Source organism: Stegostoma tigrinum, chromosome 23 (assembly GCF_030684315.1).
Source record: "Stegostoma tigrinum isolate sSteTig4 chromosome 23, sSteTig4.hap1, whole genome shotgun sequence".
NCBI classification, from domain to species: domain Eukaryota; kingdom Metazoa; phylum Chordata; class Chondrichthyes; order Orectolobiformes; family Stegostomatidae; genus Stegostoma; species Stegostoma tigrinum.
Window position 1 is genome coordinate 17,313,348 of NC_081376.1, and position 25,980 is coordinate 17,339,327.

Genomic DNA, 25,980 nt, shown 5'->3' on the forward strand with positions numbered 1-25,980 from the left:
AACTGATAATTGTGAAGAAGTTTCTCAACATTCCACTTATATTCATGTGTTTTAAAGTTTCAGGAAAATTGTGCAAAATTTTCATTTTAAGAACAGGCTAATATGATAGACACTATTTGTAAAATGGGACGTCTAAAAATTGGCCAAGTGTGATAAGTGGTGACCCCTCCATTTCGTTATTCCAACAGGTCTACACTACATCAAGGTCATTGGCATCTTCACTTTTTTTTCTTATCTTGGGAGGGCCCTCTTCCAGTGAGCTCTCACAAGAGAAGACAGAACCCTGATTATAAATGTGGGGAAGGGCACCCTTCTGTGGCCTCTACTGGATGCCAATCCAGTACAGTGGTCACAGCCGTCACTGCAGTCTCCGCTCACCGGGACTGCCTATAGTGAGCACAAACCCAAACCGCTGACTCAAGCGGCAAGAATGGTACCACTAAGCCAATGGTTTAAGCCTGATTATGCATGTTTATTTCGAAATACTTTTGTTCCACTTAGTTTGCAACGTCTATAGCGTCTGTAAATTTCGAACAAATTAACGAGAATAAATCTTTCCTCTACATTTAACAACGCTGTAACTGATCTGAAAGTGTTTGATGCAAATAGCGAGTGCCAAGTAGGAAGTGTTCCATTCCCAGAAATAACATCAATCATATCATTGAGCACAAAACCCACACTAGAAAAAATTTCATAAAACAAGTTATTGAATTCAGCTTTAATGATAAGAAAACATACGCATATTCAAAAATCAAAAGTATTTCAAAAACAGTAAAAGTGGAGCTATTATGCAACATAAAAAAAAATTTCCTATCACCGCATATGGCTTCCAAGAACAATGCAGCATTGCAAATATAGAAAATCAATGCAAAACACACCAACAGGGAAAGTCTCAAAGTAAACTTCTCCACCTAAATCTTTCTACTAAAGCAATGTACAACGACCAGGCTGAACTGGTAACCGAGCCAATGTGTCCCTTTAAGATGAACACTCCCAGTCTCAGGGTATCCATTAACTGCTGCAGAAATTGTACTGAAATAGTGAAATCCGTGCACTGTGTATTTCTATAAAGATCACCATGCTGGGTCAACTTAAAGGATAAAACCGCATGGAAGAACGCTGAGCTAGCAACCTTCAGCTACCAGAAGCTGGCTCCATTTGCTGTTTGGCACTGCAACTTACGGTAACTCCCTGCTTTAGGTCTTTGCTGCAAACAAGCTACTGTAAAGGAAGGCTGATTGTGCAACGAATGGAAGTAAACAAGCTAGCTCCAAAATGCTTGCTACGCTGAACCAGCTATGCAAAACGCAGCTTCTAACGCACACAAAAAATAAAAACCTCACAATAAATTAGATGGAGAGCTTGTCAATAAAATTGCAAAACTTACCTTGTCTCTTGTCCATGAGTTCCCAGAAGTGCAGCTGAGGCGTGACGAACCTTTAGGGGAAGTCTCATTAACAAACTCAGAGAACTTGCTGCACGCTTTGGGCCCCACTATGCAGACTTGCATGCACGCTGTTCTGACAAAATAATTTGATGTTGCTTTGCTTCTCCAGTATTTCACCTTTTTCCTTCTGTCTACTACCTAACGGCAATTTGTTTCCTTACGTTAAAAATATACCCCCGTCTCCAATTGCACCGGCATTAATCTTCCTTCCAACTCAGCTGCCACAAACTCAGTATAGAAGCTGCAGTAATAAACCAATCTCAACCATGACATCACACAGGAAGTTGGAAGATTGCCAGACAAGGACGCTACAGAGGTAAGTTTTCGTTTCAAAAAACACCCAAATGTCTACAAGTGGCAATCATATTAGGTGGATTTTTGAGTATTTCTCTGTTGCTTATTGATTTTAAAAAACACACGCCCATGGGCAGCTGTGTTCTGAAAGGAAATGCTTCATTAAACAAACTATCTCTGCACAAGTGTGTGGCTGTTCTTTCCCCTAACCAAACCTCAGGGCTATCTCAAATGGCATATTGTTAATCATAGAACATTATAACACAGAATAAGGATACTTATCCTAAAATGTCCAAGCAGGATCTTTGAAAATTACTCTTACTCCCCTGTTTTTTCCATAGTTCTGCAAATTTTATCCATTCAAGTGTTTATAAAATGCAGTTTTGAATATTACAGAAAATCTATTTCTGGTTCCTTTTCCAGTAATGCATTACAGATCATAATTATGTATTGAATAAAAGAAATCCCATCTCAAGTGTCTCTTCTTTAGAAGAAGCAGTTTTGATGCCTTGACTAATTTCAGAGATCTGACTCTTTTTAAAGAGTCTTCAATTACTATCAAAAGCAGTGCACAAAGTGTGTCTCCAATTAATTAACCCCAACAGCTTGCTAATGACCAATAACTCACTACATAACAAAAATACAAAAGTGTGACTTATACTTTGAATATCAATTTGAACAGTCTTCTTTCAGTGCTTTGCCATCAACCTAGTAACACATTAATTGCAACAACAGTATGCAGAAAATAGGACAGAGAAATAGACAGGAATCCATAGGCACTCCTGGTCCTGAAGTGGTCTGGAAAGACATGATTAGTATAATGATGAACAAATACTCATTTCACAAGCAGATATGAGCAGAATTTGCACTGCTTTAGTCTTCCCCTTGGGCTTATTCCATTGGTGCTCAGGAATCCCTTTCAGGAGGATTGAGCTGAATCTCGTACCTTCTCTTTCACTGTTTTTGAGGAAAGTGGCCTGATGCATTTACCGGCAGTCCTGCTCAGATCAGCAATTTGCTGCAGGTCACAGTCCACATCTTGCCCTCATGTACTTTAGTCACTTTCTTCTTGGATACACAGGCTGAGTTTAGATGTTTCCCTAGAAAGAGAATGCCAATCATTTGAGTTTTCATCTTTACTAACAGCTGAATGTGGTGGGTTCCCCTGAAAATATCCCAATAGTTTCAGCTTAAAAAATGTAGGGACAAAATATGAAAGTTTATTTTTTAATATGCACATTTAATTATTCTTGGAGTTAAAGGTACACAAGTTATTTCCTGAGTAGAATTTTACTGAACTTTATATTAATTTGATCAAGATAATCCTACAGAGGTCATTCTAATTAAAGTTTAGAAATCTACTTCTTGTTATAAGCAAAAAGCAAGTCAATTGGAAGAATTATGCAAATGGCTACAACAGCAAGATGGCACAAGTACTTGACGATGGAACATACTTTGAGACCTTATAATTTAAATAAGCAATAGCCTGAGTGGCAAGCAATGTTTTCCAACCATAAGTTATCAAAAGCTTTTCAAGAAATTGCAATAAACATGGGTCATAATTCAACCATCTAATTTCAGGCAACAGGTTTATAAATGGAGAATTAGCTACCTGACTTCACATTCACAATGTAGTACAATGTGGAAAGGCAAGAACATTCTTTGGAAACATTTTGCACAACAAATCGTTGTGGAGGGCATCAGCAATCTTCCCACAAAATTCACTTGGGTAATGCCTACACATTTGGCACTTTTTGTCCTGCCTGTGATCAACACCATGTTGTCATTGACATGGCCACTGTAAGTGTGCAACCAAAGAACAGACCATGATGTTAATTAACTCTGGTGGTGCTATACTCAAACTCATGCTCCAACTGACACCCTTTCAACTACTGTGCAATAAAACATATGTTCAACAGTGTGCCCAATCTACCACTAGTGTTATTGCAAGCTGGCTTTTCCAACACACGGTCCAGGGGCCTGAATCAAGCCCACTAGGTGTCTCGATGTGGATCATGGAAACAGTACTCAAAATGCAGCTGAATAAAAACAATATCTTCAAGGAGTTGCTCCTCTAGTCATAGGCTGTTTATCTGCCATACTCAGGTGATAGTGCTGAGCCTATCATTATCAAAAACAGGAGAGAATCATTCTGAGTGGAGGAGAAGCGAACAGTGCAAAGGTAAGTGGCTTCATTCAGTCTTCAGGCCTGGATGCAAGAGCTTCAACAGTGAATTTTCAAGGCTGGGCGAGAGTCTGCTTATCAAAGGATCTGTGTTCCAGGGCTGCTGCGAGGGAAGAGAAGGCTCCTTCTTCCCCCACTCTGTGCAGTTACCTGAGATCAAGTCTCCATATTCCCAGGAGAGAGGAGTCTACAAAAGATTGACAGAGAGACAGCACCTGTGAGTGAATATGTATGTGTGTGTCTATGAGCGAGTGCATGAGAGTAAATCAGCACATCTGAAAGAGACAGCCCATTTGAAGAAATGTAATTGTGCCTTTAGAGTAGAGGACTGACTTGCTAGCTGTAGCCATGTGACTTCTACTTCTGCTGCAAGTGCCTGATTTGAGTAGAGTCTGGGCACCCATTAAACAGATAATGTTGTCAAAGTGATGCAAACGAAAATATGTTAATGTTCAAAGCTTTAAAAAGAGTCAGCTGATGAACGTAATAGCAAGGAAGAAGTAAGATAAAACATCACAACTTTGAACTAATGGGTGAGTCAAATAGCTGTGTGTTTTACACTAGGTACTATTGTGGAAATGAAGATGTGAGACAGAATTGTTTTTTTTTCCCCACTCACAGTGACCAAACTGTGACATAGAAACAGAATTATATTTTAAACTTGAGCATCTAAGAGTTGCAACCCTGCTGTTAGGAAATTATAAGCTGTATAATATCCTAATTCTTACTGCGGGACAGAGAAGACAGGAGAGATTTTTCAGGCTTTGAAGATACACTTTGAACCCCATATTAACATTATTTATGAACAGTATTTGTTCAGCATCAGAACTCAACGTGAGGGAACTATTGATCAATATGATTGCATTGATATATCTAGCTTAAGCCTGAGAGTTAGCACAACTAAAAGATGATATAATCAGAGATAAAACTGTCTTCAGCATAAGGCCTCGCAGGCACACTTGTTATGTAGAGAAATTTACCCTCAAGAAAGCTATTGATACATATAGAAGTTCTGAAGCTGTCAATCAGCTGGAGTGTCAATGGGCGAAAAAGGAAGAAATATTTGCAGAAAAGATAATAATATGATCATAGCCAGAGAACAAGATGTAAATTTTATGGGGCACATCGCACAAAAGAATGGAAAGCATACCCTGCATATGGAAAACAGTACTCAAACCATAAAAACCCGAATCACTCTGCGCACACGTGTATAGTTAGAGAGATGGTGTCTGGACAGGTATCAGCAAACTAATCTGCTGAATCGCTTTATAACATAAACAGGTTGAAGTTGTCAAGTCTAAAAGTAATGAATGGTTTGGAACTGTTAGAAAGATGGCTGCAGAATGTGAGCATCAAGGGAATATGAAGCGTCAAATTGTCATCAGTGCTTCATTCAGTTTCACAGACCTGTGCGATGTGGTAACCCAAAACTGAATCCATCGAAAGTAAAGCTGAAGCTATATAATGGAATCATACTCATGCCAGAGAATAAATGGAGTTCAGAGCCAAATGCAACGGAACGAAATGAATATCTTGAGCTCCAGAAAGTAGATATTTAGCAAAATCCATTCGTCTCAGCTGAAGCAAGTCTAAAGCTTGGACTAGTAACTCTAAATATGCCAAAGGAGATTTGCAATTTGACAGGCCATGAAGCCATTGATTGCTGAACAGATCCTAAAAGATTACAAAGATACATTTACAGGTCTTGGATGTGCTCCTGGAATATGATCATGAAGTAGATAAAAGAATAAGGCTAACTCAGCTAAGGAATATTCCAACTGCCCTCAAGTCTGGCTTGAAAGACAAGATAAAACAGCTGGATAAGAAGGGAGTAGTCAAGGAAGTGGCACCTCCTGTAGACTGAATGAGCAACACTGAATAAACCTGCAAAACTGAAAATATGTATGAATCCAAAAGATCTCAATAAAACTTTGAAGAAATCTCACTGCCTGTGCCCACCATTAAAGATGCTTTGCCACAACTTGTAGAAGTAAAGACGTTTACTGCCTGAAATGCAAAGGATGGTTACTGGCAAGTTAAGTTGGATGACAGCAGCAGTTTTCGAACACATTCTGGATAGCATTCAAGTGACCCAGAAGGTTATACATGCCATTTAGTATTTCTACTGCTCTTGAATAATATTTTGGAAATTATTGTGCATTATCTGCTAGTCCATGGCTGTGGAAACATGTGGATGAAGCAACTGCATACCACAAAAATAATATAGATTTGTGATTTACATAGCAAAGTTCTTCAGTAACCTTTCATTAGAGTGTGAACCTCTCACAAGCCAAGGACATAAAGTAGTGCTGGAGCACTGAAGAAAAAGCAGCTTTCACTGATACCAGAGATAATGGGAACTGCAGATGCTGAAGAATCCAAGATAACAAAGTGTGAAGCTGGATGAACACAGCAGGCCAAGCAGCATCTCAGGAGCACAAAAGCTGACGTTTCGGGCCTAGACCCGCCTTGCACTGATGCTGTTGTTTTAATGATGAAGTCACCTTGCAGTCTGATGCCAGTGACAGGACACAGCCACACTTAAGCAGCAAGGACATACAAGTTGCATTTCCATTTATTGCGTTAGCACAAAATGAACACCACGACTCAGTTTAAAAATGAAGGCCTAGCTATTGTTTTTACCTGTCAACATTTTAATCAATCTCTTGTTTAGGAGTAACAGTGACAGTAGAGTCTGATTAAAAGCCACTTCAAAATACCTTCTGCAAATTGTTTCTACCTGCTCCAAAGCTTTGAAAAATGTTACTTCATTTGCAGAACTATCTTCTGGACTTGCAAGTAGGTGTTATACGGGGATTGCAAGCCTGACTAAATCAGATTAACACTGGATTCATAACACAGTGACACTAAAACATTTGATGCTCCTCAAATTGCTCAAGCGGTTTTAACCAGACTATACAAATAATCAATCTTGAGCACCAAGTTTATAACTTAAAACAAAAATAAACAATTTATTATTTATCATATAACTTGAGCAGAACACAGATGAACTACAAGGCGATCTAATATCTACGAACCAAGCCCAACCTTCTTTGATTACCAATCCGCATTCACACACAGACAGACAAATACAATTAAGGGAATTTTTTTTTAAATCATAAGTTGCCAGTTCAACAACAATTTCAATGATGAATGCAACCCTTCATGAAATCACATGGGTGGTATTACAGGCATGTAGGATGCACCTTGCTTGAATTCTGAAGTCACTGGTCAATGCAAACAGCTTCAGCAGAACCGCAGAGACATTACCTAATTTCTTACAGATTGGTTTCTTTTCTCAAGACTTTGAACATGTCAACAACTAGAGAATAATTAGAGACAGCAAAACCAAACAACTCAGCCTGCAGCCTCCTGTTCAAAAACACAGTCAAAATCAGTTCACCCTTTGGTTTCTCTTCCTTTTCCAACATTCTGTTATCAGTTGGCCAGCACTAGTCCTCCACTGACCAACCAATTCAATATCCTAGCACCAGTTTGCCTATAATATTCTTAGAGCAGTGCTTAGCCTGCGTTATCTTTCCAGGCCAATTCCTAAGATGCTTTTCAAAGTTCAATTCTCAACTGCAACTCTCAGTTCCAAACCAAAAATGAGAAAAACAAAAGAAAAATAATGATGTTGTCAACACAAGGGAACCGGATGAACATTGCCAAGGGACTCTTGAGAGCAGCACACCCTATGAAGAAAGTTGAGGATACTGTGATACAGAGTGAAATCTTCCAGATTCAAGTAATGATGAAAGAACACCTTAAAGCATCAAGGACATTTGTTGTCCAAAGATAATCTTGTCATACAAGGGGATGAAGTGACAGCCCAAGATGGCAAATTGTACAAAGGAAATTCTGAGAAGATGAGAAAGGAGATGCTGAAGTGCATCCAAGTAACTCATGAAGGAATACAGACTCGTCTGAGCAAGTCAAAAGAAGTGTTCTACTGGCCAAATATAAACAATGAGATTAAGGACCACATCAGCTAGTACAGTTCTTGTAACAAATTCTAAGTATTAAATACTATAACACATGACATCCCAGAAAGACCTGGATGTTGCTTGGACTAGACCTCATCACTGTTGCACAAACAGACGATCTATATGAAGGACCTGTAACTACATCGGAAGACCAGTCAAGGCTTATCTGTAAGTATTAAGTTAGGAATAGGGAATTTAGCCTCTAACAGAACAAGTCTCCTCATAACATAATTGCAGTTGCACCTGTAACTTATGGTTGCTGGTTGCAACCCTTCACTAAGGATTGTGGATAATTCAATAAATTGATTGTTAGTTATCTGAAGAAACCTGTCTTGCTGGTTATTCTGTTCAAGTTACGTGTAATTTGATGTCACAAACTAGAGTGAGGGAGGGAATAAGGGCTTTGAGTGAAGAAGCAAATCCCCGACACAGACTTAACCCCCCAGGTGACAAAAGGAACAAGCAGAGGTGACATGGAAGGAGACAAATCTTTTTTTTGAAGAGAACTGAACAAGATATGGGCCATGAGCTGGAAGCAATAGCCACTCAGTTTTCAGGAAGCATTTGTTTGTCTTCAACCTCCAATGAGGAATATAATATATGATGTTTCCATTTCACTCAAGAGGTGGTCACTGAAATCTGACACCTGTTGTAGGTAGACCCTGCAGCTTAACAGCACAATGAACTTTTTCACGCAAGCTCCTTCCAAGTTGAAGCAAGCAATATCTTCAATATAACAAAGTGTGGAGCTGGGTGAACTCAGCACGCCAAGCAGCATCTTAGGAACACACCATGTCTCAGTTTGCCATCTACTGCTGAATAAAGGAAGTTGTAGTGATATCTGGTTAGCAATATCAATTTGATTAAGAAATAAGAATGTTTATTTTTTTTAACCAAATTGAGCTGATTATTGCTATGAAAGAGCTGCTTGATGGCACTTGTCATGATACCTTCCATCATTTTACTGATAATTGAGAGTCGACTAATGGGGAGATTAATGGCTGGTTGTATTTGATCTGCTTTTTGTTTACAGAAATTCCATATTGACTGTTAGTTGCCAGTGTTATAACTGTAATGGAATAGCTTGGTTTGGGGTGCAGCAAGTTCTGGAACATAATTTTTAAGCACTATTGCTGCTTTGTTGTCATGGCCCATAGTCTTTGCAGTGTCCAGTGTCTCCAGTCATTTCCTAATGTAACATGGAATGAATCAAATTGTCTGAAGACTGGCATCTCTGGGGATCTCCGAAGAAGGCCAAGAGGCAACATCCACTCAACATTTTTGGGTGAAGACTGTTGCAAATGCTTCAGCCTTATCTTCTGTACTGATATATAGGTTCCCCTATTATTGAATATGGAGATAGTTGTGGAGCCTCCTGCTCAAGTGAGTTGTTTAATTATGCATCACCATTCATGATTGGATTTGTCAGGACTGCAGAGTTTAGCTCTGACACACTAACTGAAGAGAGAATTATTAAAGGGGTAAAAGCTGCAGAAAGTTGCAACACGAAGGGATCTGTGGGTACTTGTGCATAAAACACAGAAAGATAGCACACAGGTGCAGCTGACAATCAGGAAAGCCAGTAGAATATTGGCCCTTATTTCAAGGGGTTCACAGTATAACAGCAGGGAAGTCTTACCTTACAAGATAGTGATGACACCACATCTGGATTACTGTGAGCAGTTTTGGTCCCCTCATTTAAGAAAGAAAATTGTTTCATTTGATTCCTCGTATGGAGGGATTGTCTTAAGGCCACAGGCTGAACAGATTAGAATTCTACTCACTGGAGTTTAGAAGAATGAGAGTGATTTCATTGAGACATATAGGATTCTGAGCCAGAGGAACCAGACAGCAAAGTCTCAGGATAAATGGACACCAATTTAATAGCAAGATAAGGAAGGATTTCTCCTCTCAGAGGGTTGTGAATCTTTGGAACTCCTTTCCACACAGTAAAGTCTCTGCGGTATATCTAAATCTGAGATAGATTCTTGATCACTAGAGGAATCACGGGTTATGACGAAAAGGCAGGAAAGTGGACATGAACAGAACAAGATCAACTATAATCCTACTAAATGGTAGAGTGGTCTGGAAGGGCTAAATGGCTTACTCCTGTTCCTATTTCTTATGGTCTTGTGATTGTGAAATTGTTTAATTCTGTCTATAAATTGCTGCTTATGCTGTTTGGCACATAAATAGCCCAGTTTTGTAGCTCCACCAGGTTGACACCTCATTTGTAAGAATGCCCGGTGCTGTTCCTGGCAAGTCCTTCTGCATTCTTCACTGAGGTTGCCACATGAAATATTATCAAGCTATATAGACAAAATCTGAAGAGGAACACCAACACTCATAGAGTCATGGAGATCTACAGCTCAGAAAAAGACCCTTAGAGCCATCATATCTGCACCAGTCAAAATTAGCTATTTATTCTAATTTCATTTTCCAGCACTTGGTACACATGTACTATGTGTCTTGGCATCGAAAGTGCACATCTAAATTCTTCTCAAATGTTATGATGGTTCCTGCTTCTACCAGCCTACAGATTCCTACCACCCTGTAGCCAAAAACATCTCCTCTAAACCTTCTGGCCCTTACTTTAAATCTATGCCCTTGGTCATTGATCCCTCCATCAAGGGGACAAGTCTTTTCCGCCCTACCCTTTCTGTGACCCTCGTAATTTTATACATCTCTATCACGTCCCCTCTCAATATCTTCTGCTGTTAGGAAAACAGCCTCATTCTGTCCAATCTCTCTTCATAACTGAAACTCTCCAGCAAAGGCAACATCCTGGTAAATCTCGTCTGCACCCACTGCAGTTCTATGATATTTCTTCTATCATGTGGATTCCATGCAGTCCATACTCTAGAATAAGGAGAGTGGAACAACCCCTGTCAGAAATGCCCAAAGCCTTCCCTTCCATGATTCTGGATTCTGACAACTCTAGTGCTGTCTTGGACAATGTGCAAAAATAAAGCCAAACAAACTGTCAAACAAATGATCCAATATTCTCCATGGAAATCAGCATGTGACCTTGATCATTCCTTGCTCATCTTCCATATGTCTTTACCGCTCAGTGTTATTATCCAGTATTATCTGAGTGACCATAGCATTGCCTGTGGAAAACTGATGATTCTCAGTGGAGAACACTGCAGATGGTTTTTCAGGGTGTCCTCACTCAATTCTAGAATGACAGGCCTTCAGTCTACATCAGCTTAGGTGAGAATGATAGCAGTTTAGATTGACTGGCTGATAGGTAACAGCAAGGGCTACAGGAGCGTTTATGGTGGGAAGATGAGTATTGTGATCCTGAGAGAAGGGAACAGGTTTCTCCTCCACTGCCTCACTGTTAGTCTCACAGGACAGATTGCTGAGCTATATGCTGAGCTGAGACTCGGCCTTTGACAACGATCTGAGTATTCATAGCAGCAATATGAATTTGTAGGACTTCAATCTGAGCTTCCACAGCAGCACTCCGACATCAGGTGGACTTTGCTTATTCTCCCAAGGGAAGCTGCAAATTCAGTCATTAGATGCTAGGCTTTGGATGAGCCAATAATTTTGGCACTGAATTTAGTCACATGTTCCATGTATTCATATGTATTCAAATGTTCTTCATACAAGTGCAGGCCAGATTTAAACTGTGTTTATCACGAACACATACACGATAAGGAGCAGATGTTCCTTCTCTGAGCTATACTAGTTACAGTCCTCTAGCATAGTCCCTAACATATGACTACCAAGGATATAGTTATATCATAGCATGCCTCAGGCTCATCTGCATAATCATTAAATTTTACCTCAACATTCCACACTAGAAAAAGATGAGCACCAAGATCTGAGCAAACTTGATCCCAGACCCTACCATTTTCTTTGGCAGTATGGCAGGTTTATGTGACCAGTTTGTCGATATACCATGCATAACTGTGTGCAAGTCTTTTAAGAGTTTTCACACCATCTCAAAGTTATTACATGAGTCCTTTGGAGCAGACATATGGTATGCAAATCCACAGACCTTTCCTTCTGTCCTGGCTGTAGGCCATTCATATGAAGTGTCTGTCAAGGTTTAGATCCCACCTGTAAAATTTACGTAATATCAGTATCCAAGTTGTGGTTGCAACTGTGAGAGTGGGCGTCAGAGTTTCATCTTCTTGACTTTTGTTCTGCTCCTCAACCTCTTTTAAAATACCACTGTAAGCCAGGTGGCAGTTCTCAAGTATTTGAAAAGAGAAAAACACTTTGCAGATACTTGGAGACAGCAAGGACTGCAGATGCTGGAAGATAGCATGGAGCTGGACAGCACAGGTGGTCAGACAGCAGAGAAGCAGGAAAGTCAACGTTCAGACTGAAACCCTTTATCAGGACTGGGAGGGGGAGGGGAGCCCAGAAATAAATAGATGAAGGCGAGTGGGGATGGGGGAGGCTAGGTGAGATGGAGCTGGGTGGATGCAGGTAGGGGGTTATTGTGGTTGGTCAGTGGGAAGAGTAGAGCGTATAGGTGAGTAGGAAGATGAGCAGGTTGGGGTTGGAGAGATCTTGTAGCTGGTGATGCAGGTAGGGGGTTATTGTAGTTGGGCAGTAGAAGTGTAGAGTGGACAGAAGATGAGTCAGAAGATAGACAGGTCGGGGGAGGAGAGATTTTGAAGCTGATAAAGTCAATATTCAGGCCATTGGGCTGTAAACTCCAAATGTGAAATATGAGGTGTTGTTCCTCCAGTTTACATTTGGCCACACTCTGACAGTGGAGGAGGCCAAGGATGGGCATGTCACCTGAGGAGTGGGGGGGGGGGGGGGGGGGTGTTAAAGTGGATGGCAGTCGTAGGGTTGGTTTGTTGTATGCACAGCACTTCCCTGATGTAGACACCTCTATATCGGGGAGACCAAACGCAGATTTGCAACTCCACTAACAACTTCCACCCTGTCCTCAAATTCACTTGGTCTATCTGAGACACTTCCCTCCCTTTTCTTGATATCTCCATTTCCATTTCTGGTGACAGTTTGCAGACTGACATTTACTATAAACCCACAGACTCCCTTGATACCTGGAATACACCTCTTCCCATGTGTATCCTGCAAAACCTCCATCCCATTTTCCCAATTCCTCCATCTGCTGTGACAAGGAGACATTCGACTTTCAAACATCCCGGATGTCCGCCTTTCTCAAACAATATTCTTTTCCTGCCTGTGTCATCCAGACAGCCCTCCACCATGCACTTCCATTCCCTGCTCTACAGCACTAAACACCCCCCGACCTCCAAATAAAGACAGGGTGCCCCTTGTCCTCACTTTTCACCCCACCAGCCTCCACATCCAACATATCATCCTCAAACACTTCCGCCAACTCTAATTAGACCCCACCATCCAGAACATCTTCCACTCCCCACCCCTCTCTACCTTCCGCAAGGACCATTCCTTTCACCACCCCTTAGTTCATGCCACACTTCCCACCAGCCATTCCAAGCCCACCAGTACCTTCCCCTGTCAGTGTAAAAGATTCAACACCTGCCCGCACTCCATCCAGAGCCCTAAACAGTCCTTTCAGGTGACACAGAGTTTCACCTGCATCACCTCCAACCAGTCTTCTGCACATGGTGCTCCTGATGTGGTCTTCTCTACATCGGAGATCAAATGCACGCTCGGTGACAAATTCACCAGACAACTTTGCCTATCCTGTAATGGTAAGCCTAACCTCCCAGTTACTGCCCATTTCAACTCCCCACATCAGCACCCCCACAGCCATCCCCATTCCACCCCTGACTTCCCCTCCAACATATCCATCCTCAGCCACCTCCCATGTTGCAGTGAATCAGGTTGCAAATTTAAAGAACAACATTTGAGAAGCGGCACGGTGGCTCAGTGGTTAGCACTGCAGACTCAACGCGCCAGGGACCCCAGTTTGATTCCAGCCTTGGGTGACTGTCTGGAGTTTGCACGTTCTCCCCATGTCTGCATGGGTTTCCTCCGGGTGCTCCGATTTCCTCCCACAGTCCAAAGATGTGCAGGCTAGGTGGATCGGCCATGCTAAATTGCCCGTAGTGTTCAGGGGTGTGTGGGTTACAGGGGGATGGGTCTGGGCGGGATGCTTCAAGTGGCGGTGTGGACTTGTTGGGCCGAAGGGCCTGTTTCCACACTGTAGGGAATCTAAAAAAAAACATCTTGGCACCCTACAACCCTGACGACTTAACACTGAGCTCTCTAACTTTAAATAACCTTCCCACACATTCCCCAGCTCCCTTTCCAGCCCCACCTCCTCCCTTCCATTCCACCTATTGACCCTCCCTTCCAGCTACAAACCAGATTCATCCAGCTTTCTGTGTTCTTCCAGGCCTCTGTTGTCTACCTCCTATTTCAACTTAGTAGCTTATAGCCCAATGGCCTGAATATCAACTTCACCAGCTTCAAGATCTCTCCTTCCCCCAATGTGTCCATCTTTTGACTCACCTATCTACTGAGGAGTGAAATCATTAAGTGTATGTTTAGACTGTCTGTGGCTGGTATATTGGAAGAGATTCCGGGATAAATAGTAAATTGGATATGAGAAGGAGAAGGGCTAAGGATGGGCATATCTCCATCTTAAACACTTTCAAGTCAATTGCTAACTACAGTTTCAGTTATAGCCACTCAATTATAACAAACATAATATCTTCCTTCAAGGCAAGAGACATTAAGTTATGTTCTTTCCTCACCAAAAGTTGCTGCTGTTTCCAGTTTAACGCAACCTTTATCTGCGATAGTGAGGAAAGTGTGTCAAGTAGTGTTGCAATATGCACGGGTGATGTAGCTGTCATCGTTGAATAGTTGGCAGTGTGTGCAAGTTGTAAGATGTGCTTGTGAAGTTTGCAGCATTTCTGAGTCTGAAAGTAAGATAAAGCTATGAATTTGAGGCATGGATTGTGATTATTAGAGTTTGTTGGCAATGAACAGTGGAAACGTCATGCATTAAGCACAGTGCAAGTCTCATAGTACACCTAAATATGAAATTTGAAGACATATTAACTGACCTTGAATGAATACTTTTATGATGTCTTTGAACTCTTTGTGGTATTGCATGCTGGTCATGAGGCCAACTGCTGTCTGCTCCCATTGCCTTTGCAGTATCTGTCTGAATAGCCATCTGGTCGTTGTGGACAAAAAAATCTCCACATTCCTGTACACCTTCTACAGAAGGTCTTCATTACTGTGTCAAAGAATCTTGGAGCCCATTCTTCCCCTACAAGTCAAACACTCTCCCACAGCAACTTCCATCACTTGTCCAGTTAACATGCACTCCATTTAATATGGACTTCTCCTTTTAAGAGGTACAGGCTCACTTTAGGTAATGCAGGATAACCGGAACATGTTTATTTTCACAGTTTTGCACTCCTTGCGCGGATGTGCCACCGCTTAACAGGACACTTAGTGCTCAGTGCATACTGCAATCATGTATCAGAATCAACAGGTGAAATTCAATCATACATTATAAGCTCCATACCAATATTTAGGCAGTATTTAACTTTCACAGACTTTATTCCACAATATGGAAAAGAACAGGAATTCTCCTGGTTTTCTGATAAAACTTTGTCCATCAATAATCATCATCTAAACAAAAACAGATTAAGTTAATCATTCATTTCCTGGCTGCATTTTAAAGTAATTTCTCAAATTAAGCATTTTAAGGTATTTTAATAATATTTGGAATATAACTGGAAAGATTGCTTTGACTTTTTTCTGAAATATTGTGTATGCAATTTCCTCCTAAAAGTACAATTTAAAAAAATAGGATTTACATCATCAAGGTCATATATCCCACTAACATCTGGACCACTACACCATATCTGTGTGTACTTTGGGATATCATAAAGTCATGAAAGGTACTAAATAAATGCAAGTTCCTTCTTTGTTTTTTCTTTCACAACATGATCAAAGGCAGGATATCCTCTGCACAAGCTCCAAACCTCCATACCAACCTAAAGATTCGACATTGCTTGTGTATCAGAAAAAGGGAGGAATAAAAACTAAATATTTCAAAATGCTTTTACCAACACCCATAACAGTAATGTTTTGGGCCATTAATGCCTGCCTAGGCTGCCTTCTTAGATAGGGAATGGTGCTGTTGAAATAGAAGCAGGCAAAAGAAGATGACATATAAGGGAAGGAAACAGGATGTGGTCCAGGACCGTATACCATCCATTAATAACACTGGACTGTTCTTAAATTGTGCAATTAAAAAGCAGTGTGCAGCCTCAAATTAATTTTGCTACAGTCCACACACATACAAAATCCCCTCTGTTTCCATATTACTAATTATACCACAATGATAGATCTTGAAGTCCATAAGAATTCGACAAAAATCTATTTCAAATGTAAATCATACACTTGATATATTAAAAGGGTACAAGGATACTATCACAGATCAGTTTTGTTCCTGGTATAATAGATGGACTAATGAACAAGAAACATTAGCTCAAGTTACTGTGACAGCTAGGGAATAGAAAGGCAGTCTCAATCGTAATGACAGTTATAGTAATAGTCATTTTAAAAAAACAAATATTTTATGTACTTTAGAAGGAAATCTACCATCCTTACCCAGTCTGTACTTATAATTGACCCTCAGCACTGTAATTGACCTTTGACTGCCCTCTGAAATGGCCAATAAAGCTTCTGAATTGCATTCAAGAAGGCAGTTCACCACCACATTCTCAAAGGCAGACATTGCTAACGACTATTAAAGATGCCTTAGATACAGATATAACACTGTCCTTGCAAACTTGCAATACGTGTGTACACATTGCAGAATAGTAGGCAGGAGAATTGGATGAAAATGTTTCAATAATTTAGTCAACTAACTTTGGGTCATTTTTAAGGATATCAGTTTCCAAGACAACAAAACAGTAGCTTTATAAGAATGCTTATCGCTGATTTATCTTTCTGAGGGGAATGGGGGATGTTTTGGGGGCGCAGTGGAGAGTGGAAAATGGAGAAGTTTAAAAAAAGGCCATTATTCTTATCCATGACCATAAGCCAGAAGGTGTGAAAATATCACACAAGAACAAGATAGATGGCAATGCTCTCCAAAGTAAAAGGCTTCCTATGAAAATTGTGATGAAATAAACAGTGACTTGGCTGCGATACTAAAGGGTGTCAGCTATGGGGGAGGAGACTGAACTGTCTCTTAAAATCATCTATTCCCACCTTCTGTGCTGTATGATTCTATGGTGCAATGTTTCTTGCAGATTAAATCCTCCTCCAGGTGAGGTACCCTGGTTGCCAAGAATGCAATTCAGAAAATTAGAGTTCCTTAGTGGAATCATAGTTGGAAACCCCTTTGGGGATCTAAGAAAAGGAAGACTCTGCAATAGAACACATTGGGAATTTAAGGGAAGCTGCAAGAATATTATGGGATTGAAGAATGGGGTTGCAAGGAAACATATAGGCTTGTCATTAGCTGAGTGTTGCCACTGACATCCAGATATATGTTATGTTCCAATAGTCCCAGTCTGAGTCAACATAAAGAGAAAATCACAAAGAAGAACAGGAAATAACACAAATATTCAGCAGGTCTGGCAACAGCTATGGAGAAAAACAAAGTTACTGTTTTGAGTCAAATATGCCTTCTTCAGAACAACCCAGACGTCAGTAAATTACTCATCAAATTTTCATCAAACTAAAAATATACACCACTGGAACAGAAAGTTCCCACAGCTGTCCATCCAGTCTTCCCCCTCTCAGGGACTCGATAATTCCCTTTGCAAACACGGGTGAAAATAGATTAAAACAGGTAAAGGAATTTCATCAGGAGACTTTTTTTTAACAGATTAACTAAGTCTATAAAAATCTCAAGGAAATGGAGATCATCATCTCCAGTTTACAGGAAGCAGATACCTACATCCCATGTGTACAGGATTAAGCTTTTCTTTTAAATTACTATAGAACACATCCTGTTGACCTCAACCTACATAGTATAAAATTTGTCTTTTTTGCATCTGTCAATCTGTCTGTTCATGTACAGAATTTTAAAGTATATTTTATTGTGCAGGAAGGGGTACTTTTCCTACTTTCTGTAGTGAAGGCATAATTTCTGCTGGTTCTCGCATTCCCCAGTGGGTTGTCTGAGTGTTAATTCTTCATGCTAGTTTAGACAGAAATCCTCTGCATGTTAATTACCAACCCAAAAGTCTGGACTAATCCTACCCAATGGACTACAGTCCACATTCTGGCCTTCTCAATTTGGCCCCAACCATGATAATGTCTATATTCAGAACATTTCTCCTCTATCCATTTTCTATCCGCCTTCCCCCTCTCCCTATTTATTTCAGAACACCCTTCCCCTCCCCCACTTCTGAAGGCGGCTCTAGGCCCAAAATGTCAGCCTTCCTGCTCCTCTGATGCTGCTTGGCCTGCTGTGTTCATCCAGCTCTACACCTTCTTATCTCAAACTAATCCAACCATTGACCAGCATTCCTAAGAAGAGAACAGGTCGCTACAAAACAATAGGAAGTGGGAATCTGAAAGGCTTTGCCCTCCCAGCAGTTGCAGAGTTGCAGAAGTCAACTACAACATTCTTTCTGCCACCCAGCCAGCACAATGGGGCAATCTATATTGGAACTTTCTGGTCTATAATGATCATAGAAACATAGAAGATAGGAGCAGAAGTAGGCCATTTAACCCTTCAAGGTGGCTCCACCACTGATCATGTCAAGGGTGATCATCAAGCTCAATACCCTAAAGCCACCCTACCCCCATATCCCTTTAGCCACAAGACCTATATCTACCTCTTTCTTGAAAACACATATTGTTTTGGCCTCAACCTTTTTCTGCAGTCATGAATTCCACAGATTCAACACTCTCTTGGTGAAGAAATTTTCTCACCTCAGTTTTAAAATGTTTTCCCCTTTTCTTTAAACTATGACTCCTGGTCTGGACTCCCCCACCATCGGTAACATCCTTACTGCATCTAACCTGATGAGTCCTCTTGGAATTTTGTAGGTTTCTATGAGATGTCCCCTCATTCTTAGAACATAGAACATTACAGCGCAGAACAGGCCCTTCGGCTCTCGACGTTGCGCTGACCTGTGAACTAACCTAAGCCCACCCCCCCCCCCCCTACACAATCACTATCACTATTCTTCTAGTCTCCAGTGAATACATGCTAAACAATTCAATCTCTCCTCACTCAATATCTCTTCACCAGTGAGTCTTGTCATCCCAGGATTCAAATTAACAAACCTTTCATGCACGTGCTCTATAGCAAGAGCATTCATCCTCAGATAAGACCAAAACTGCACATATTGTTCCAGGTGTGGCCTCACCATACCCTGTATAATTGCAAAAAAGCAACCTTGTTCCTGTACTCAAATCCTCTCACTACATACAGTGAAGGGCAACATACAGTTTGCTTTCTTTACTGCCTGCTGCACCTGATGCACTAGGACACCCAGGTTTCATTGAACATTCACTTCTCTCAATTTAGAACCATTCAAATAATAACATGTCTTCCTATTTTTGCTAGGTAAATACAGATCCAGTTAAATACTGAGTGTTATTTTTCCACATCAGATGAATTCTAAAAGCAGAAGTAATTGTAGAAACATTCAGCCTGTCAAGGTGTTACCAGGTTTTCTGGCTATTAAATGGCTGATTGCTGGCCAACAGGCTATCTAGTATCATTAGTACCCAGGAGGAGGAAGTCTTGGCCACCAAAAGCTGCTAGCTAATTCAGGCCTACAGCTCCAGACCTTAGTAATGCCATGGGGTGGCAGCCACGGCTGATGGCAGGACAACACATTCTGTGAAAGGATCACTTGACTGGAAATGTTAACTCTGGTTTCTCTTCACAGATGCTGACAGACCCACTGAACATTTCCAGCAATTTCTGTTTTTCTTATTTATCTGCATCTGCGGTTCTTTCAGTTTTTATTATGGGTGTGTCTGTCTGTCAGTCTGTGTGTGTGCAGGACACACTTCTGAGCTCCCAGGATGACAGATCACCCAAGCAGAGGTATGTTTTGCTGAGGCAGAGGTCTCTCACAGACTGGGTAGAGAGGTCAGAAGCCAAGGCAGAGGTGTAGATCTTGGATGTCTCTATCTGCCCAATCCAATCCCTCAAATATACACAAATTAGTGGAGATGGAGGGGCCAGTCCCTCCATCCCAACTGAAAGCTTGACCACAACAATTAAACAGTCAGGTTGTTGGACTCTTTCTCATCCCGCCTGGAACTGAGATAAGTGCAGAACAGTTGGGATAAAGTCCTTGAATGGACATTAGTCAGTGTAATGATGCTATAATATCACTAGTAATCTATAAATCCAGGTTAATGCTTTGAGAACATAGGATCTAAATTTAATTAATGTAATCTGGAATTGAGGGAAGGCAGTGTTGTAGTGGTAATGTCACTTGACTAGTACTCCGGAACCCCTGACTAATGTTCTGAAGATACCAGTTCAAAACACCGACAACAGGTAGTGAAATTTGAATTCATTATCCACAGCTGATTAAGTGATGGAGAAAAAAAAATGTTCATTTGTATGTAAGAGCACTTCTGGGTATATAAAGAGAAATTTGGAATTGAAAGCTGGGATCAGTAATTGTGATCATTAAACTGTTAATAATTGTTGTAAAGACGCATGTGCCTGGTAGGCAATGCTTGTATTTCAATAATTTAACTAGTGACATGGTGATCTGGTAGCAGTTAAAAATTAAAATTAAACATTAAAGATTAATTTAAAACTTTTAAAAACCATGCGGTTGGAAATCTGCCATCCATATCTGGACTGGCCTACATGTGCCTCAAGATACACAGTAATGAAGTTGAATCTTAACTGCCTTAGATTCATTTAGCACAAAAACAACCCCTTTGATGCAACTCATCCATACCGATCAAGTCTCCCAAACTAAACAAGCTCTACTTGCCCGCATTTGGCCCCATCCCTCTAAATCTTTGCTATTCATGCACCTGTCCAAATGTCTTTTCAATGTTGTAACTGCACCTGCATCTACCACTTCCTCTGGCAGTTCATTCCACATACGAACCAAACAAAAATTGCCCCTCAGATCCCTTTTAAATCTTTCTCCTCTCACGAATAAAATTTGACCCCTAGTTTTGAATTCCCCCACCCTAGGAAAAAGACCTTTACTATTCACCTTATCTAGCCCCTCATGATCTTATAAGCTCAACCCTCAACCTCCTACACTCCAATGAAAAAACTACCAGCCTATCCAGTCTCTCCACATAACCCTCCAGTCCTGGCAACATCCTGGTAAGTCTTCTCTGAACCCTCTCAAATTTAATCATATCTTTCCTATAGCAGGATGACCAGGACTGCACATAGTACTCCAAAAGTGGTCTCAGCAATATTCCCTACAGCTTCAAAATGATATCCCAACTCCAAAACTTAACGGTCTAAGCAATGAAGGCAAGTGTCCTAAATGCCTTCTTAACCACCCTTTCTACTTGTGATACAACTTTCAAAAACTATGTAGTAAACCCCTAAGTCTCTCTGTTTGATATCACTACCTAGGGCCATACCATTAACTGTATAAGGCATGCCTTTGTTCATTTTACCAAGGTGCAATACCTTGTATTTATCTAAATAAAACTTCATCTGCCACTCTGCAGCCCATTGGTCCAATTGATAAAGATCTCTTTGTAATCTTAGATAACCTGCTTCACTGTTGATTATACCACTAATTTTCGTGTCATCTGCAGACTTACTAAGCATGCCTCATAAATACTCATCCAAATTGGTTATATAAATGTCAAACCACAGTCGACCCAGCACGGATTGCTGTAGAATATTGCTGGTCATAGGCCCCCAATCTGAAAAGCAACTCTCCACCACCATTCTTTGCCTCCTACTGTCAAACCAATTTTGTATCCAATTGGCAAGCCATCCCTAAATCCTATGTGATCTGACTTTACAAATCAGTCTACCATACGGAACCTTGTCAAAGGTTTTACTAAAGTCCATGAAGACAACATCTACCACTCTGCCCACAACAATCTTTTTGGTTACATCCTCAATAAACGCAATCAAATTTGAGGGTCACAATTTCCCAGGCGCATAGCCATGCTGACTATCCCTAATCAATCCTTGCCTCTTCAAATGCATGCAAATCCTATCTCTCAGAATTCCCTCCAACAACTCACCCATCACTGATGTCAGACTCACTGGTCTATCTTTCCCAGGTTTCTCCTACAGCCTTTCTTAAATAAAGGCCCAACATTAGTCACCCTCCAGTCCACTGGCACTTCACCCATGGCTGTAAGCATACAAATATCTCTGCTATAGGTCCTAATAAATATTCAAGAAGGAGCTCAATTCAAGGAAAATCAAGGATAAGCATCAAATTTTGACCTTGCTACAGATATTTCTATCCTATGGAAGAGATTATGAAGAGAGATTTTGGCCTATATGCTCAAGAGTTTAGAAGAATAAGATGAAATGTAATTGAGAAATCTAATAAAATGTTAAAAGGATTGACAAAATTGACATAGAAAGGATGTTTCCTCATGTGTATCATAGCTTTAGGATAAGGGGAACAGATTTAAAATGGTGAAATAACTTCTTTGAATGGGTTGTGAATCTCTGCAATTCACTACCCAAACTGTAGTGGTGCTGGGACATTGAACAAATTCAAGGAGAAGACAGACAGATTTTTAATTACTAATGGGCTGAAACGTTGTGGAGAGTGGCCAAGTAAGCGGAGTTGAGGCTGAGGTGAGATCAGCCATGATTGTATCAATTAGTAGAGCAGGCTTGAGGAGTTGAATTGCCTAGTCCAGCTCCTGATTCAGATGTTCTTATGTTCAAAAAAAGAAACAAAAAATTAACCACTTAAAGGCCTCAACTGACCATCAGATGGAGAGGTAGAGCTTGATTCATCCAGTGCAGAACTAAATTTGAACAAAGGGCTCTATTCTGTCACCATCCCATCTAACTAAATTTCATTTCTACCTCTGTGCCCGCCCCATCCCGGCTGGGAAGATTCCACAGCAAGTCTGAAATAGTGGGCTCATTATAGTTATTTTGTTTTGAAGAATAAATTATTGACTAACAGTTCAAAAGGTCAAAATATCTAGCCCACCACAGTTTTCCAGCATTTATTAGACAGGTCAGCCTCAAAGCTTATTATAGAAATTACATGTTTTGGCTCAACCACAATAGTTCCAGGTTTTTGCTGGAATCAAGAAGAAATATCCATTGATTAGTTAAAAAGAAAGATGATTGAAATTTTAGGCAATAGTCTTCAAACAAATGGTTTTGGTGAAAGGTCTAATGAAAATATTGATATGTTACTTTTGTGTATTTCTACCATTTTCTGCCTTAATTTTTATTTTCTAGCATGTTTCCTTCCCACGTTCAGTTTTGAATTGTCTAGCCTGAGATGTTGGTTCAGGATTGGGGACAGGCATATCACCTGGCCAATATACCATATACACTTTAACTTAAAACATATTAATGTAAGTGATGGCTAATTTAAGTTTCCAACATCTATTCTCCGTACAGCGCAGTTTCACAGTTTAGAGGATATTGACCCAAACCTTTGTTTCAGAATCTTCAAAGTACTAGAGCTTTTTAATGGAAATCAGTTAGCTAGTAGCGTTCAAAATCTCGCGCACAGCATATTTCTGTGATGTGCCAGAAAAGGTAGGAGCTGAGCAATGGATAACTACATAGTGAAAGGGGATGGTGGGATAAAAATCAGGACCAGCAACTTGCTTTAAATACCTGTGCAACTTCAAACAGGTCAATCGCATGCTGCTTACGGCAGGACAGATATAATTTACAACTGCCAAACAGTGAGGGAAATCAGACCTCTTTGGAATCTAAATGCAAGTTCATTTTCAGAAGTAACAAAATGCCCACTTTATACAAAAGGTAAAAAAGTTGATTAGAAAAGCCCCAGACTGCTCGGGAATTTTGTAAATTTTGCTTGACAGAAGCTGCAATCAGCTGTGTTGCTAAAGCAGTAGGAAACACTATTCACACCCACACAAAAGAATGTTAATTCAATTCCAAACTAAAAATCACCTTGCAACTGTCACAAGCATTATTGTATAACTGAAAGAGATGTTCACATCTATTTCCTAATGGGTTGTTCAATGATTTATATATAGGTGGGAACAGTATGTTACTGTTCACTCAGGATGTCCAAAATGCTGAGGCAATGCACACTTTTACATGTCTATATAGTCTAGAGTTGTGGTTTATAATGATAGAGCTCTAACTTTCTTTCCAAACATGTAATTTGTCCCACTTTAAACACCTGCCAGTTGGGTATATTGGGTGTCCTTCATGCAGGCAGTCAAGGAAATATGCCAGTACCCCTTGAGTACATCTACGTAGACTGCTTTACCTAAACCATCTACACAATCTGGGTCTAGGCCCGAAACGTCAGCTTTTGTGCTCCTGAGATGCTGCTTGGCCTGCTGTGTTCATCCAGCCTCACATTTTATTATCGTGGAATTCTCCAGCATCTGCAGTTCCCATTATCTCTCTCTACACAATTTTCCAGTCGGGGTATCAGGTAAAAGTTTGCTCTAGCCAATGCGCTAACATTTTGGTAGTCATTGCAGAACCTGGTGGAGTCATCCAGCTCGACAAAAGCACGGTGCTCCAGCTACAGTTACTAGGCACTACTGGTTAGTGCCCAAACATGCAGTTAATATTCTCCTCAACCTGGCCCAGTTTTATGGGGCCTTGCTGATCTGGATGTTGCCTAATGGGACAGGGTTTTCACATATCACGTGGAGCTATGGTTGTGCAGCCTGGCTTGTCTCTGCATTAGCCCTTGAAATGAGTAAACAGCCCCTCAATAAATCTGTCTTCTGTACTGCACCTAATTGGGTGACTAGGGAGTCTATGTTTATTAGTATTTCCGAATTGGTTAGTCAGGTATTGGGGATTCAATACGGGCCTCACCCACATCTCACTCCAATTTATCCCTATGGCTACCTTCATTCTCTAGGTTGGTGGCAACGGGACAGACTGTTACCTCTTTGTCTCCTTCTCGGGGATATTAGTGCTTTACTGTGTTGACATGACACAACCTTCTTTTCATCCACCTAATATATGGTCTCTATCAGATAATTCACTTCCCCACATTTCTTGGTTGTTCTGTTCGGGCCACTAGACTGGGCAGTTAATGGTACACCCGATATGAATAGGAGCACTTACCCACCGTCTCCTAGATGAAAGATTCAGGCCTGGCATGTTTGTTTGTCTTTTGCTTCATTACTGTTCAGGAAATCTTCAAGTGCTTTTGGGCCATTTCATAGTCAAGAAAGTTGCTCTCAGAATTCTGCGATGCAGTCTAACAGGAAATTTCCACCATCTGTTCTAAAAACCCTTCCTTGAAGATTTTCAGAGGTGATCACATTTGATGCCCATAAACTAAGTCAAAGAGTAAAACTCATTGGGTGAATCCCTGGTGGTGAACAAACATCATGGAGTTATTCCTGGCAGTTCCCCTTGATCATTGTTTTTGGGGTACTTCACACCCCATGTGACAGTGGGTGATACATTGAAGATTTGCACTAAATCACACCCAGGTTCCCCATGACTTCTTAGATAATTCTGGACATGTAATTTGATCTCAGATCTGTTTGGATCCTGATGAACATAGCACTCTGGGATATGTAACAGGGTTATTCCCTCACAACTGTGTTGGCAGATATGGTTCTTACGGGAACACCCTTTAGGAAACTGGTAGCCACACCCATGATACATTTTGTCTATGAATTCCATGCAGTCCACAAACACCTTGCTGAACGGTTCTGCAAAACCAGCATGAGATTGATAAATGCTGGCTTCATTGTAGATTAGGACTTTCCCACCACCTGGCAGGTTCTGCAGGTCCTTGCTACATCCTATTGAGCTATGGCCAATAAAAGTGCTGGCTAATATGGGCTTGGGTTTTGCATATACCAACATACCCAGCCATTAGAATTTTGTAACTTTATGAGCTAGCTGCAATATTGCCCTCCAGTAGCTCAGTGGCACCACCACCTGGTGTGTCACTATCCACTCTTTGTTTGCAGTTCTGCGATGTGGTCTCCATTTCTTCATCGGAACCTCATTTTTAATGTAGAAG

The 25,980-nt window shown here is 40.8% G+C and overlaps 1 protein-coding gene across 3 annotated transcripts in view; it reads right to left on the reverse strand.

Annotated features, from left to right (window-relative positions):
• LOC125462175 (dual specificity mitogen-activated protein kinase kinase 3-like) overlaps positions 1-25,980 on the reverse strand; it is a 133,537-nt gene that overhangs the window by 97,721 nt on the left and 9,836 nt on the right. For 2 of the 3 annotated variants that reach the window (XM_048551830.2, XM_059653931.1), the window contains exon 1: positions 1,388-1,700. The exons of the other annotated variant lie outside the window; for it this stretch is intronic. In XM_048551830.2, the coding sequence (XP_048407787.1) occupies positions 1,388-1,403 (16 nt within the window). In that variant the 5' untranslated portion in view covers positions 1,404-1,700. Of the gene's footprint in view, positions 1-1,387; positions 1,701-25,980 lie in introns of those variants that run through there. 3 annotated transcript variants of the gene reach the window in all.